Genomic DNA, 16498 nt, shown 5'->3' on the forward strand with positions numbered 1-16498 from the left:
ATATTCATCTTTAAAAAATTCTTTTCCTTACACACTTTTGGGATTAAAAAGTAATAAAAATCGTAAAGTTTATCTATAATTTGTGTTCTTAAAATAATTTTTTGCCTTGGTCTGCATTTTATCTTACATATATACCATCTATTATCAATAAATAAGAAATAACATGTATTTTTAGATACGCCACAAAGCATACTTAGCATACTTTGGTTCAAGTTGCATCCTTAATTGTTCAAATTCATCTACTTCATCATCGAAATCAGACAAATCTTCATACTCTTCATTGTATTTTCTGAATTCTGTTTCAATATCTTCGTTTATTTCTTCCTCTATATTATTTTCTTCATCCTCTAAATTGTTAGTCCTACTTTGTGCTATAAAAACCATAATATTAATCTTTTATTATGTAATTCTATCTTATAGTATTTTAAAGAACTAAACTATTTTTGGATTGAAACTTTCAATGAATATTTTAGTACAATTAAGTAAAATTTTCATATATCATGATGCTTCACTAGAGAACTAAACGATTAATTAAAACTTTTGTCTAAATGGGACTTATATTACTGAAAATAAGGACTATACATAAAATATAACAAAAAAAATTATATCTTATATTAAATTATGTTTCTTATAACTTGGTGAAATACATTACTTCATTGTACCAATAAGTAACATAAATATTTTTATAAACGAATATTTATAGAAATGTTCATGAACAAAGAATCAAATGATAGAATATTTTTTAATAATTTAAAAACAAACAAATCTGTAAATATTGATGATTTATTCTCTTCAGATACTATTATAAAATTCTATATAACAATACATGCTACATATTACCCCTCGGACGGCGAATGCCGGGTCATTTTGAAGTATTATATGAACAAAGACTATTATATTTTTATATTAGCAAAGGAAATACAAAAGAACATGATGAAATTTTGAGGAACTTTTGGAGGACAATTAATGATTAATTTTTTTTTATAGGCAAGAGTTATAATAGTTGCAAGCGAGGCATAAGATACTGTTGAAATCAGCATAGATAATAAACTTTTTTAAATAAAATGTATAAGTTATACCAATTTATTTATACCAAATATGATTTATTGTAACATATAATTATATTTCCCTTATTATAAATGCAAATTATTTTTATTATGTAAGAGTCTCTATTATTTTATACAGTTAAAAAATTACACTTATTATAAAAGCCTAGATTCATATTCAAAAAACGCGAAACAACATGTAGTGTAATAATATGCGTATTCTAAAGAACACAAACATTTACATTGTAATACTTTTCAAAAACCTTGTTATCTCTCTCAATTCAAAAATTAATATAATTTGCACTATTTTGCAAAAATTTAAATGAAGTGTTCCATCCAGTGAAATGTACAGAAAATATAAAAATCCTTTTCTTTATTAAGTATCCTGAATGAAATGCAAATTTTTTACTTTTAAGAATTCTCATAATGTACTTTACTCACCTTGTCTTATGAATTACTGACGAAGGCTTGACAACATTAATACTTTTATCAGAAATGATTTCAACTGTCATATCATCCCTTGTGTTCACTGTAGCCTTTGAACATATAGTTGTGGCAACTGCACATTTAATTGTATTAAAATATTTATGAGTCATGTCACATATAGCATCTGAAGTTGTACATTTTACATGTTGAGCAATATTTGTTCCAAATTTAGTAAATATGTACATATTTTCTGAAGTATCATCACTTACAGCACTATTTTCTTCTAATAAGCAACGATTTTTTTTCGAGTTAGCAGCAGAGTAAGCTTTTGTGTACATTGGAAAACATTCAGAATCGTTTTCGGTATGATCTTCTTTAAATTCCTGATTATCGAATAAATGCACACTTCTCTGAACATTATAATTTAAAGGGAAGTTTTTGTTCTCGTGTATAGAAGTTTTACTATCTCTATGTATATTTTCTGACGTTTTCGTTATAAGCTTTACAGATGAATCAGGTATCTGAGGTAGGACGTAGAGTGAGGTATTTCGATTCATAGTTTCATCTGACCAATTATTAGAAATATTTGTTGACAAGAGGTTTCTTTTATTTGAAGTTTCATTAATAGAGTTATCAGCTACAGAGAATATGAGATCTCTAGGAATAAATGTATTGAAGTTTGTCGTACAAGGGTACGTTCTCAGTGAAAGCATGTTAGCATTTTCAGCTGTACTGTTTATAGTAGTCATCATATGAGAATCATTCATTTCCATTTCCGTTATATTACATACATCAAAATATTTGTCATCATTCATAGCAAATTTTCTGACTATTTCTTGCAATTTCGATGTATCTGTAATATCTTTGAAATAAACAACCGAAGAATATAAATCGGCATTCTCATCACTGAGCTCAAAATTAATATCTTTATGTACAAAATTCATTTTTAGTAGTCTTTTTACTTTTGATATATTATTTACAATTGTACTTTGCCAATCAATACAATTACATGATAGTGAGTCATGTGAATTGTAATAAATGTCTATTCCATCTATTTTATTTCTCAATATATTGTGAATATCTGTAAAAGCTTTTTTATCATTATTAGCAATATGATGTATTTTAGTAACTTTATTATTTAAACAATTTGTTCTAACGTTTACCTTCAATGTATTACGTTTTATAAGCGACTTACTGTGAATATTAAGATCATCATATCTTTTATTACATAGAAAACGTACCAAATTGTTTTGCTTATTGTCAACATTAAAAACATTGTTTTTATCATTTTTCTCATTAAATTTTAATATTATGAAATTGTGTAAGCTATCATATATATTTACAGTGAGCATATCGCTTATATTAGCTATATCATACATTATACTATAAAATAAAGAACTATTATCACTATTAAAATTAATACTGTTCGTTAAAGTTTCATCACATATCCTTTTTATCAATATGAAACCTACTTTATTTAATATCTCTTGTATGTTTCCGTTCCTGATGCAATTTCTCCTATTGTTTCCAGCTGTCTGTAAGATACAGCAATCGTGTACAATTATAAATTTTGGTAAAGACATCTTCCTTTTTGAAGCAGGTATTAAGATATCATGTATAAACTTAAAATAACTATCTCCTACTACATTTGAAGCAATGTGATTTGCCAGTAATACTGTATCTTTATTAATAAGTACAACATAGTTCTTGACTCGTATATCTTGAAACAATAGTTCATTACTGTTTAAGGTAGAAACACTCGTTTTTCGTCGTTCTGTTTCAACGGTGAATCGATTATTTTCATTATTATAAGTAATATATTCTCTTCGTATATTCATGAAGTCGTTTTTACAATTCCTGCTAGAAAAGATCTGTGTAACTATTTTTGGATAAGACTTATGACTCTGGTCGGAAACATTTAAATTAACTATAAGTTTAAATAAGGGGAATATATTTCTTAAACTTTCTAAATTTAACAATTGGAATATTGCGATAGATTTTGCTATTCTATTCTTCATTGATACTGAAAGCTCTTGTCTTTTGCGATTAAATTTATCTTCACTCATTATTCCACTGATTGTACTATCTTGGAAGGTACTTCTGGTCCATAATTTGCTAATAGATGCAGAGTCAGAAGAAAATTCAGTAGAACATTGCGTCGTTTCACTTTGCATTTTTGTCCTTTCATTTCGAGTAATATTTGCTGATATTGTTTCGTCAACATATTCTCGTGAAATATTTATCGATCTACTATTTTGTACACTACACTCTGATCTATTATTTTCTGTATTTATATTTACAAGTGTTTTTATATTCTTTGTATCTTCGTTACAACTATTTCCCATATCTGTTATACGTATAGTTGAGATATTTTGCAAGTCAGTTGACATATTAGGTCTATCGTTCTGTGCATCACAATATTCTTCTTGTTTCAAAGCAATCAAATTTCTATCATCAACGGATTTAACTTGTATAGTAGCTTTGGTGAATTGTTTGTCCGTATTTGATACCTCTATGTTACCAACTTCATGTATCGATGATGTACATGTCTCTTTTATTGTGTCTGATATAGAACAAGTGACACTGCTTGATTTATTATGAAAATTTCTAATATTTTGATCATTATCTTTTTCTAACTTGAGTACATTATCAGAGTCATCTGTATCATTTGATTCTACAGTACTGACTTTAAAATTCAAATCAGGTATAAGATCTGCCTCAGATGAGACAACAGGTTTAGGTAAAGGTACGATACTTGCTGATTCAACAACTGAAACACGAAATCTAGATGACCCACTTGCAGTAGAAGTGAGATAAGTAGATGGTGATTCAGAGGAGAGAGTAACTGAGGGCGACAAAGGTGCAGTGAATTCTGTAGAACGTAATGTTTCTGGAACTCGGGACACCACAAACCGACTTCGAGAAGGAGTCGGTACTGGACTGGTTATTGGTGAAGAGTTTGGACTAAGGGCTGGGGAACGAAGACGTCCTCCATTAATACGTTTCGGTTCGAAGAATGACTGCCTCGATTCGTCACTTTGTATTGGTATCACGGTTGGTAAAGAACATGGCAGTGTTTGGCAAGTAAGCGAAATTTTACGAGAATTTGTGCCACACAGACTGTTATGATATGAATTTTCGGAACCTTCACCGTTTTCTTTTATAATACGATTCTGCTCGTTTTGTGAACAACAAAGTTGAATCTCAGCTACAAGCTGCATGTACTGATGCAAAGTCTCGGTCACGCTACCCTATTTTTAAACATACGAAAATATTATACTACAGAAAATATTCTGTAACACTAAATATTTGTGTATAATATTATGAAATTATTTACTTACTACTTTTCTAAATTTGGGATTCTCATCCAAATCTATTTTAGTAATATTTTTATTTTCTTTCATAGCAGAACAAAGAGTTTCCATTCCAGTTAGTTGTATATCATTATTTCGTAGGTCTATCCTCTAAAATAATAGAATAGACTTAATTAATAATTAATTTTGCAGAATAGTTTGTCATTTTCTTTATATATTATATAGAAATGTTTATTTACTTGTAAAATCGTATTTATTTTAATTATTTCAGATAGTGTAACAATTCCGTCGCAAGTAAGATCAATTGATTGCATTCCCAATTGTAATAAAACATGATTTTTTTCCAATGCCTCTTTTATAGTAAATATTAATTCATCAGTTAACATGTTTTTTCCAATATTCAATGTTTCTATTGTTTTAGATAAAGCCTATACACAGAAATAGTATAAATATATATGAGTATTATAACAGAAAATAGCTTGTAATAAAACTATAACCCAATCATGTATAATTATAATGATCAATAAAATTACATACTATAATACGTGCAAAATAGGGAGATGATTTTTTTGTAAGTTGATTATTCCATAATACTAATATATTTAAGCCTTTACCATCCTTATCCTCATTTATTTGATTAATGAGACCTTCTAAGATATCACGTACACCATCGTCTTGAATATTATTGTTACTAAAAACATATTAATAAAAAATAATTACTAATATCAATTCATGAAGTACTAATAAAAAACAACTAAAAATCTTCTACTTTAATCCATACCTAATATCAAGTAATTGTAAGTGATTATTAAATCTGAGGAGAGAGCCAATCTGTATTGCATCATAAAAATCTAGATCATTATCAGCTAAATACAGTTCCCTTATTCCTTTGTTCATTTTTAATGCTGCAACTGATGGAAAATAAAATGATTACCGATTATACAGAACTGATTGCATTTCAAATCAAAATTTCTGTATAAAATTAATTGAATGTTGTTAGTAATTAAATTGACATAACTATATTACCTAATACATACCTAGTGTGACGATAGATCTTCCTGAAAGCCCACAATTTTCTAATTTTAATATATGTAGATGGCAGACTAATCGTAATGCACGACTCAGGATATTCATGTATTGCTCATTAAGTATTACACTCTTAGCTTCAAGATGTTCCAAACATTGGGCCTAGAGCAAATAATAGTTACATTAATTATATATTAAATAATACATAACTACAATTTGAACATGTCATATGTAATAACACAGCTGCTTTCGATATTTTTTGTAACTATATTAAATCAAGTTATTGATGAAACTAATACTAATACTAATATAGTTAATTATAAAACAGAAGTGCCCTCATCATAGTTATGCATTTCACGCTGGTTCATAGTTATAATATTTTTTCGTTAACTACAAGCTTTCAATTCCTGATGGTTATCTGAATCATTCTCATTAGCGTTTTATTTTTTCATACGAAGGACGTGGGAACATTGCTCGGAAGAGTTTAATGCTTTAAAAACAATGATAGGAATAGGCATTCACTAGTGAAATGTTAAGTTCTATGCTTATCATTAAATCTTCATAGAAGTTATAGAAATCAATTTTTAGCATTCTTCGAATGGAGATAATAATATATGATATAATTTGAATTAAAAATTGATTTACAAACTTCGATAATTATTTTATCACTTTTATGTAAGTTTTATTGATAATGTGTGAAGCATTTATTTATGTTACTTTCATGAAGATTTAATACAGACATTAAAAGTTTGGCATATTCTCCGATGGACGCGTATTCATATTATTGTTTTTGTGGTTCCATTATTCTCATACCCGTGAAGCGCCTAAATCAATTATTACAGAAGCCAATGGAGAATGAAGAAATTTCGCCTACCTCCCTTATTAATTGTAATTCAACTGATCCCATTATGTTACAGTTACAAAGGGTTTATTAAGAAGGGATTACTATATATAGTACATTCCCACCACTTTCTTGGTTTTATTAGGGCGAGTGAAGACCCTTTGGACTGCGCAACCTATAGCAAAATATTTTGCTATAGCAAAATTTGAGTAGAAAACGGTTATAAAAATAAATTTAGTTAAAAAAATCACCCTAATCTATCTATTACATTTAATGATATCAATAGATGATTATCATTCTTTGGTTAGTCAATGTAAATCGAGTAATACTGACTACATAAGGTGAAAGATCTGTTATTAAATCTTATTTTGCTGGCTTTCTATACCATAAGGTACGAACATCTAATGAGTCTAACTATAATCGAGCACCTCTGTAATTCAAAAACTGTTATTTAAAAAATATGTATTCTGCATACCTTTCTTATCATATTTGCACATGCTTGCCAACCGTGAAGACCAATGTTAGGATTAAATGAAATATTTAAATGTTTTGTAGATTCGTAGTATTCTAGCATATCAAATAATATCACAGAACTCTGTAATTATAATTATACAACCATAAATAATTATAATTGAATAATTTTGTAACAGAATTGTAACTTAAAGAAGGTTACCTCATCATTTAATGATGTTGCTTCTAAGTCAATTTTACTAAATTGGATTCTCTTAAAAATTTCTTCCAATGACTCACAGTGATTAGGATCCAACATCTGTCCTTTTAAGTTAAATTCTTCACTGTATTTGCTAGATACATCTAAACCCTGTATAGAGAAATGTTAGTTACTATAAACATTCATAATTATATTCTTTAATAAATATATAATCATAATATTTGTATGTATTAAAATTAATATATTATAGAGCGCAATACACTTTGTATATTACTTGTTTATTCTTGTACATTAATGGTGTATGCTATAGTCAATTATAAGACAATTCTAAAATCACAAATTGTTGATGAGATGTGGTTTTACATAATGATACATACTCGTAATTTTGATACATGGTAAGTATATCAATAAATAGCCAACTATTTCTATTATCAATATTAAAAAAATCTAACTTAAAGTATTACATAATTATTAAACAAAAATAAATTTTTACCTCAAGTTGACTCATAACAATTTCCAAAGGATCTGTGTTGTGCTTTTTACAGGACTCCTTGTATGCTGAGATTAAATCATCACGATTCACATTTTCAGCTGTAAATAGTAGTAATAATACGTCATTATAATGTAAAAGACTTTAAGACAATTAAAAAGTAAGTGATTAAAAATGTGACTAAAAGATGATATTAAATAAGGTAACAATGCTAAGATAAGAAAGCTATAAAATACATATGTATAAACCTATAGTATAAAAATATAATTAATTAATTAAAAGTATAATTTTGTACTTTAACTTGTATTTGCGTTTTATAAATTCTTAATATTTCTTAACACGTTCGCTGCGGTATTCATTGGTGACTCACCAAATTTTTCATTTGTAGCAATGACTTGATCATTAATTAGTGTCTACATTTCCATTGAATGTTCACCTCACTATCACAACAAAGCAAGTTGATAAATTTGACCCTGGAAGCAAAGGATCAAGACGAAATCAACTCCTTAATTTTCTCTTACGAATACAGCCAAATATTTATTTGCATTCTACTTTGATAAGAATCAAATACAATTTGACGTGAATGTAAAATATATATTGAAAATCAAGTACATTTTTTTATACCTGAATTTCCTTTCATTTAAAAATCAGCTTCCACTTTTTCTATACATACTTGTATAATTCCACAGAGAACGTATTAATGCAATAATATAAATAAAGTTGTAAATTTTACATAGAAGTTATTAAAGTATTCAAATATTTTTATAAACCATAAATTTATTTTAGGAAAACTTTATTTAAGAAACTTTTAAATACTTTATTATATTTGAGAAACAGTTAAAAATGTATAAATGTATAAACTAGGAAATTGTTTATGAAACCTTTTATATTTAAAAATATATACTTAATATATATTTTTTTTTACTAAAAAGCCTATTTTGTTAAGATAATTTAATATTATACTCCAAAAATAACCTACAGGTTAATTATATATCCTACATACTTTAATATTGCATCAAACTTATAATTAGTACATGGTCCACATTGTGAAATCTTAAATGTTCTTCATTCAACATGACCTATAAAAATACCTAACAGCTTAGTAATATGCTATTACTCTGCAAGTAATTATGAGAGTGAAACTGATAAATTATATAAAATAGTTACAGTTTCAGGCATGAACTCCTTTAGATTAATATTCAAAGAAATTATAGAATTTCATTTTTATCAGTTAGATTAAAAAAGTTAATTTCTTTTTACTTTTTATTGAATCTTTTAATTTATTTGTAGTAAATCTATACATTTCTTAATTAAAATAATTTAATGCATAATCCTTTGTAAATGTGTTTAAATGTTTATAAATTTAATGGCAACAGTAACTTCTAAATTGTTAACATACCTAGCCTTTTACTAATAAACTCTCTAGCATACTATTGGATAAACTAATACAAGAGAAATTATATAACTAGATCACTTTATTTTTGATATTAGTAGTACAATTGTTTCTAATCTAATATAACACATACAATTTGAGGATGCTTAATACATTTCTTTTATGTTATCAAGGTCACCTTGAATATTTCAATTACAATTCTATAAATTCCTTGTATTTATTTATTCATTTTTAAAAAGTAGTTTTTTATCACCAAAGTTACAAAATATAGACATAAGAGACAATTTTAAATATAGTATTATAATGACTATACATTTACACATTATCAATAATAATATTGTTCGTGTCCTATGAGAAGTCCTATTCAAAGCATTGCTCCAAAGCTGTTCCACAAGACGTTTTATGAGACACGAGCAACATTAGCATTTGTAAAGATACTTTGAAGGCTGAAATAAAGTGACATGCAATCATTGGAAACAGATGATGGCAACAACAGTCCATTTATTTCTATCTAATTATATAGAAAAAGATCAAATGTTGTTACTGTCACTTGTTTCTAAGGATTGTATCACAGTTTATACGCAGCTTTACACATATCAAAGTTATAACCATACAATTCTTATACTAAATTCTTATCTACAAAATACAGGTCTTTCAAAGTCTTCCTAATAACTTAAAATTATACGTTATAATGATTGCAAAAACTTGGAATATTTTGTATTTACAGAATTACAATAACCAAAAAGATCAGATATTTCTAGTTCACAATGCAATTAATACAGGTATAAGTATTCAAAATAGCTTGTTTTTTGAATACTTTTCGCGCTACATTTTCAGCTCTGATGGTGGAAAAGGTCTATTACGCTATCTGTTAAAAGTATAATATCAAATAGCACTAAGATGTACATATAAGATTGCATTTGGTAAGCTAAAGGTGACCTTGAAAAATAAGAAAACCAGAAAAAGTTTAATATAAAATTAGTTTTGTATATGTTTCTAATCTAAGTATCTGAAAATAAAAGATTTTCAGATCCATCTGCTAACGCCAAAGATAATTAAGGGGGCCAAGTTGTACAATTCACTCTGCGTATTGCAAATGTAAAGAAAGAAGAACAAATCAATGAGATGCATTTGCACCAAGGAACGAATATAAAGTCTTTAGAAATCAAAGTATTGTTCTCACCATGTTTCCAAGGATCGGTCGGCTCCAAGTATCCCGTAACCAAGAAATTATCATTTGCTGGAAAACTCACACGTCGCGGAGGCCGTTTCTTGGATAGGGCCAAAGCACTCCGCAATTTTCTGCCATCAATTATTATGTAGGGTGAGAGTGGAATATTGCCTGTACCAAATCTGGATCTCCTGGTTGTGTGGGATATCGTCCTCGGAGGAAGTAGTTCAGGATCATCCTCGATGCTTGTAAGCGAATTCTCGCAAACCTGCGTTACCGAATTCGCTCCTTCGCTCATATTAAGAAAAAATTTCTAGCACATTTTGTCAGCCGAAAGTTACTTTACACACTCATAACACACACACTCACGTATATACACGACACAGCAATATGTCAATATGACTGTCTGAAAGATCGTTAACGGGCGTACCAAGGTAAATGTCAGCTACTAGTGCATTACATCCGCCATCTTTATTACTGTGTAACAAGTCGACAACTATTAAACTGAATTTCAATTTAGAAGCATAAATACGTGCTATTAAACATTGCTGTATTGTACTTAATAATTTTTTTTTAATTATATCTGTTTTAAATGAGGTAATACAAAATGATGTGTCTATTAAAAAATTAAATCAATTAGATGTTTGTGTGTGTGTTGATATATGTATACAACAGCCATGTATGCACACTCAATTTAATTGAATCGTTCCACTCTAGTCAAAAAGAGTAGGTAGCGGAGAAGATTCCCCTTCTCTAACATGGGCCAAGTTCAGGCAATGCGCAAGAAAGATGCGCGTGAAATCATTAGTTTCGCAGTCATGCGGTGCATGCGGCAATGCACGTCAAATTGTTTATTAACTTATTACAAGAGTCCCAATATGAGTATGCAGTTTGGAACTGATTTGTTAACAATTCCGTTGACACTGTCCGTTACTCATGGATAGATAATCATCTTGAATTATATGGATAGATAATTTCATCCCTTGTAAGCTATAATGTGATTCGCTATTTTAAATATTTTTACGCATATCGAATTGAATTGTAATTTCACGTCTCCTATTGTAAAATAGAGTGATAGCCAATAATTATAAACTTATCATTTGAAAAAGTACAGTGACGAAATATATTAGAATACAAATTTGGAAATACAGCTATAAATAATGCAATTTAAAGTGTTTGCATTTGTTTCTTTAAATTACATATATGGATATATAGGGTATTCGATAACAAGTGTCAGAAATTTTAAGAAGTGATTTTACATGTCAAAATAGAACAAAAATCGAGAATGACGTTTAAAATTCGCGGGAAATGTGTCTGACTTGGGACCTACCTATGCTACTGTTGACGTGCATAGTCAGACATAGCAAACTCAGTAGAATAAATACCAAATCAGACACATTCATAAAACTTATCCATTTGTATATTTCCAAGTTGACGTTTATTAAATTATTGGTATATCAAACTTTAAACATCAATTCTTTAATACGAAGTTTTTTCTTATTACATTCTTGTTATAAAGGAAAAAACAGTCATTTCAAGTCTCTCTTCATATACTAAAAATACAAAATTTATATAATTTTGTTCTTATAAATTTAATTATAAATTTAAATAATACAATTTCTTTACACAATTTTCTATCTACATATGTATAATATAGGCTATAGCCTTAAATATTACAGTACATAATATTTCTCAGTTAAAAATTAATTACAATAAAACCCATGAGAAATAAGTACTTTTTTTAAAACATTCACAGACTTTGCGTAATCGACGACTGACGACTCACATCAAATTATTACATTATTTTGTATTACTATACATTATTTTGACTACTTATATATATTTGACACGTTTTCGTAATATGTAATAAACAGATCACAGTTCAGGAAATAGACTCAGCACAATTTGATCTAAAAGAACATATACAATATGTTTATTGAGTGGTGCATTTTGTAAAGAATCTAAAGCAGAATCTATTAGCTCCGTCCACGGCTTATATATTCCTATTAACCAATAAGGAAGTAAATTATGGAGTCCCTTTCTCGCGTTTTCGTAATGAATTTGTGGGTTTTCTTGAGATGCTAGTTCTTTCGTATGAATTCTATCACTCATAACTTTTGAATGTAAAAGTTTTATTGCAGTAGCTGCACGACCACTATTCAAAAGTTTCACCAATGCGTTGCGAAGAAGAACACTGATGAACGGATCTACTTTTGCACGAGTCGAAAAAGCAAACATCCAAACAACTCGCACGATTATCGGTGGCACATGCAATAATCTGTCCACTGAAAGAAAAAACATGAAAATGTAAAAAAAAAAATTGATTTAACAGTTTCATTTTAACTGTTCATTAAAAAGCTACTCTTAAAAAATTAATTAGTGAATATACAACTAAATGTAAACGACAATGATCGTTCCAAGCCTTACATTTTGCTTTTCCGAGATAAAAAATAGTTTATAAAAAATGAAAAACCTACCAGCATCTGCGATAGAAAAGCAAGCGCCTTTCACGTGAGACCTTTTCGGAGACGATTGGGCCGAAGATGGCGGAGAAGAAGATAACGAAATCTCATTTTTAATATCCACACCAAGATTGTTACCAAATATACTGCATGCGAGATCGCGGCGCTTTTTATTTTCTATTTCACCAATGTTTGTTTCGCTTGACATTTCAACCCCAACATCTGCGTACTCGTTTTTGGTATTGGTAGATGCCAAGAAAAAATTCATAAATTTGTCCAGATTTTGGCCTTTTTCTTTTCTCAATTTATAAGCCATATTTTGATATAAAATACCAATATCTGGTGTACTATAGGTCGAATAGCATGGTTTTAAATTCGGCATTGTTAAAAAATTATATAAAAGCTCGCTGCTTCGAAGTACTGGCTTCGAAAGTAACTTTTCTAGAAAATCCTCGTATCGCTGTTTATTGATCGCTGAAGAAGAATGTGGATTTTTTCGCAATGGTAACGGTGAATCGCTCAACTCTTTGTCGCCATGAAACTCTGCCAGCTTCGTCCTCAAAGCATAAATATCTTGATCATGACGCAAGACGGTCCAAGATTTTTTTTCTGCGATATCATGTACGGCAATCACGTAAACTGTTTGACCGTCTGCAGTATCAACATGCGGAATATTCACTCTCCACGTTGTTAAATCTCTATGTACATTCTCATCCGTACATTTGATTTCACTGTATGATCGTAAAGAATAATCTACTTCTTCGCCTTGATACATATCTTGAAAAGGCATTCCATCGATCGTCGATGCCCGTAAGGCTCCATCAATTTTTGATAACTGATTGCCACTTTTTACAAATGTATTTACAGATCCACTACCGCTGATACTATAAGCACCAATTAAAATTGTTAGTAAAAACTTGTACATCAAATTTGTTCCTTGAATAACATTTTTTTACATGTGTACAACATTCGTATTAAGCGCGTACCTTGTACGAGGAGTTTGTTTAACACGATCCGAGACTGGTTGCGCACACAACAACTCGTATAACTGTAAAACCATGCGAGGATTTGTTATCAAATTCAAAACTGTGTGGGCTACCGATTTTTTATTTTCTTACTTGATAACTGTGATGGAACGATGGTAAACAAGTGGATTCCAGCAAAGCATGAGCTTCTTGATGCGCTTGATAAAATGGTCGCGATGTCCTTAGTTCTTGGATTTGTTTCGATCCCTTTTCAAGAACTAAATGCATTAAAGTTTCCAGTTATATTCATAATGTGGAAGATGTTATTCGAATATAGGATAAAATCAGATAAAACAAAACCATGCACATGTTTAATAAAAAGACTAGAAACGGTGGAGACTTACTTCGTCGTATACCTGTTGATATATCTTCTGGTAAATTTAAGTACTCTGGACCATTAGGATCTAGGTAAATCGAATACATACTTCGAATATCAGTATATAAATTGTTCTCAGCATTCTCACTCATGTCTGGATTCAGCATACGCTTACTGAGGTCGTCTAAAAACAAATACAAAATTTTCTCGTTTTTTCAACATATAGGCATTGTAAGAAAATTTTATCATAGAGTTTCCACATTCTACAGAAATCTATTTACCAATATCCAAGCAAAATTGAAAGAGATTCATAGGTCCAGTTTCTTTGATATGCTGCATGAATTTGTACAATAATCGAGGATCGTTCAAAACTTCATCTAACGAGGGTTTCAGACGATCGTATGTAATTTTTGGCATCGACGGAGTTGTCATCCAATGTTGCAGCATTGGTACATTGACAGTATCTGAGTTATTGGAAACTGAATTATCACGATGGGTCGATAATATTATCAACATATTTATATTCTCTGGATCAGCGATAGCGTCTATCGCAGGCAAAAGAATCCAATTCGCTAGAATCTCACGAAGTATGACCTAAAAATATAAATAATAGATATTCGTGTAAATGAAGGTAATTGTTAAAACAACTGATTAAGAAAGAAGTAGATTATAATTTACCTTGTTGTTAGTAGATACATGTATGGCAGGAAGTAAATACGGCATAATAGCTGTAACTACTCCTCGAAGATAATTCAATTCCGCCTCGCGCGAATAGGCTGCTGGATGAATTTCATGACCAAAATAATCGATTGCACGATCCCGAAAATGAGAAGCGTCGGAAATATTTTTTATCTTGGGACGTAAAGCTTTCCAGTCTTGTGCATGTTGTAAAATCAATGGAATTAACTGGTTAAAGATGACATTGGTTACATCTGTACGTAACAACCGAACTGCAATATTCTTTGATGCCGTAGCAGTTGCCAGTCGAAGCTGTTGTACAAAAGCTTCATTCGTTGAAAAGTCAGAATACCATGTACAAACATATTTTTTTAATATATCTTCAAGTAACTGTAGAAAAGAATTATGAGTGTGGAAATTGTTACAAAGCTGTGGCTGTTACTACAACCTAATGCAAATTTAAAAACAGAAACATGATTTACTTGTTCTAAAGCATGGTCGACATCCTTTGGTATTTTTACTTTAGTTAAATGAGGTAACAATTTATGTCTTTTGCAACCATTGTTACTGCATATACTACATGGATCTTTAATTTCATATGTTGTATTAAATGTGTCACTTATGGCATTTAAATTTACCAATATCATATTAACGTGCTGTAATATAGCGAGGCCATAATAACTGCTCATTACATATAAACAACATACAATAAATAACCAGACGACACTGAAACATTTAGAAACATATAATCTTTATTAAGTAATATTAGGAAAAGTAATAAATTAAAGTAAATACATATAAGTAAATACATATAGGTTATAATATTATTAAACATTATTTTCTATAATTTGTATAAAAAAGGAATATTAACAAAATAATTTACAAGAAATATGGACAAAATGAAACATTTACCTTTTAAATATAAGTACAATAAATGCGATCAGTGTAAATATAACCACTGGAATCATTATATTGCCTATATAAAAATCCTCTACTTTATTGTTAAAAATTCATTGATAAGAGATGTTTACTCCAACCTCTAATTATTAGTCACTTTTTAGACGAGTGTTTACCAGTCGATGATCCTTGCAGAACGTCATGTCAAATTAAGATTTCGGAAAAACTATCAGCATAATAAGTTTTCGTGAGTTAGATCACTTTTTTCGAGCTGAGATCTGCCCTTAACCCTTAACCACCGCCATAAAGTCATTTCCAGCACTTGTAAAATAGTTTTAAAAGGCAGAGTTGATTTAATGCGCTATCTGCTTTAAAAGATTTTTCTCTGTCAGATCCAGTTTGACAGTAAACAATCAGTCAGGTGTGAAGTAAACTTCTGAACTTATTATAAACTCTTTATTTTCTTATAGGGTCTGTTTTATTTTTGTATGTTGAAATACAACATTATTCACGAATTAAAGTGGCTTGATAACATTGCAAATTTTTTCCATTTTAATTGAAAGAAGCGATTACAATGTGAACATAGTTACATGATTTCGGGACGTTCGGGATAATGAAGTTCGATATACTGTGTAGCTGCGAAGTTTAAAATACTTTTATATCGAAAGACGTGATTTATTGTATTGTATAAATTGAACTTGTAAATCGAATTAAGTAGTTGTTTCTTGAATAGATCAGAGAAC

At 29.4% G+C, this 16498-nt stretch overlaps 2 protein-coding genes across 3 annotated transcripts; both read right to left on the reverse strand.

The window, feature by feature from the left end:
- Positions 1 to 228: 228 nt before the first annotated feature.
- LOC143184960 (uncharacterized) lies at positions 229 to 11151 on the reverse strand. Its single transcript, XM_076387596.1, has 11 exons — positions 10390 to 11151; positions 7817 to 7914; positions 7327 to 7473; positions 7129 to 7248; positions 5824 to 5974; positions 5568 to 5697; positions 5324 to 5477; positions 5026 to 5214; positions 4814 to 4936; positions 1488 to 4723; positions 229 to 371 (listed from the first exon to the last, which is right to left on the reverse strand). The coding sequence occupies exons 1-11, from the start codon at positions 10673 to 10675 to the stop codon at positions 362 to 364; spliced, it is 4644 nt and encodes a 1547-aa protein (XP_076243711.1). The 5' UTR covers positions 10676 to 11151; the 3' UTR covers positions 229 to 361.
- An 850-nt stretch (positions 11152 to 12001) lies between these two features.
- LOC143184955 (sorting nexin-14) lies at positions 12002 to 16383 on the reverse strand. Of its 2 annotated transcripts, XM_076387580.1 has the most exons (10): positions 15896 to 16383; positions 15771 to 15816; positions 15341 to 15584; positions 14859 to 15248; positions 14462 to 14774; positions 14209 to 14364; positions 13958 to 14082; positions 13826 to 13887; positions 12855 to 13723; positions 12002 to 12662 (listed from the first exon to the last, which is right to left on the reverse strand). In XM_076387580.1, exons 3-10 carry the CDS (start codon positions 15545 to 15547, stop codon positions 12253 to 12255), a joined length of 2532 nt encoding a protein of 843 aa, XP_076243695.1. In that variant the 5' UTR covers positions 15548 to 15584; positions 15771 to 15816; positions 15896 to 16383; the 3' UTR covers positions 12002 to 12252. The 2 variants fall into 2 exon arrangements, with proteins under 2 accessions (XP_076243695.1, XP_076243694.1); XM_076387579.1 differs by having other exon boundaries at positions 15771 to 16383.
- Positions 16384 to 16498: the final 115 nt, after the last annotated feature.

Source organism: Calliopsis andreniformis, chromosome 10, assembly GCF_051401765.1.
Source record: "Calliopsis andreniformis isolate RMS-2024a chromosome 10, iyCalAndr_principal, whole genome shotgun sequence".
Lineage (NCBI taxonomy): Eukaryota > Metazoa > Arthropoda > Insecta > Hymenoptera > Andrenidae > Calliopsis > Calliopsis andreniformis.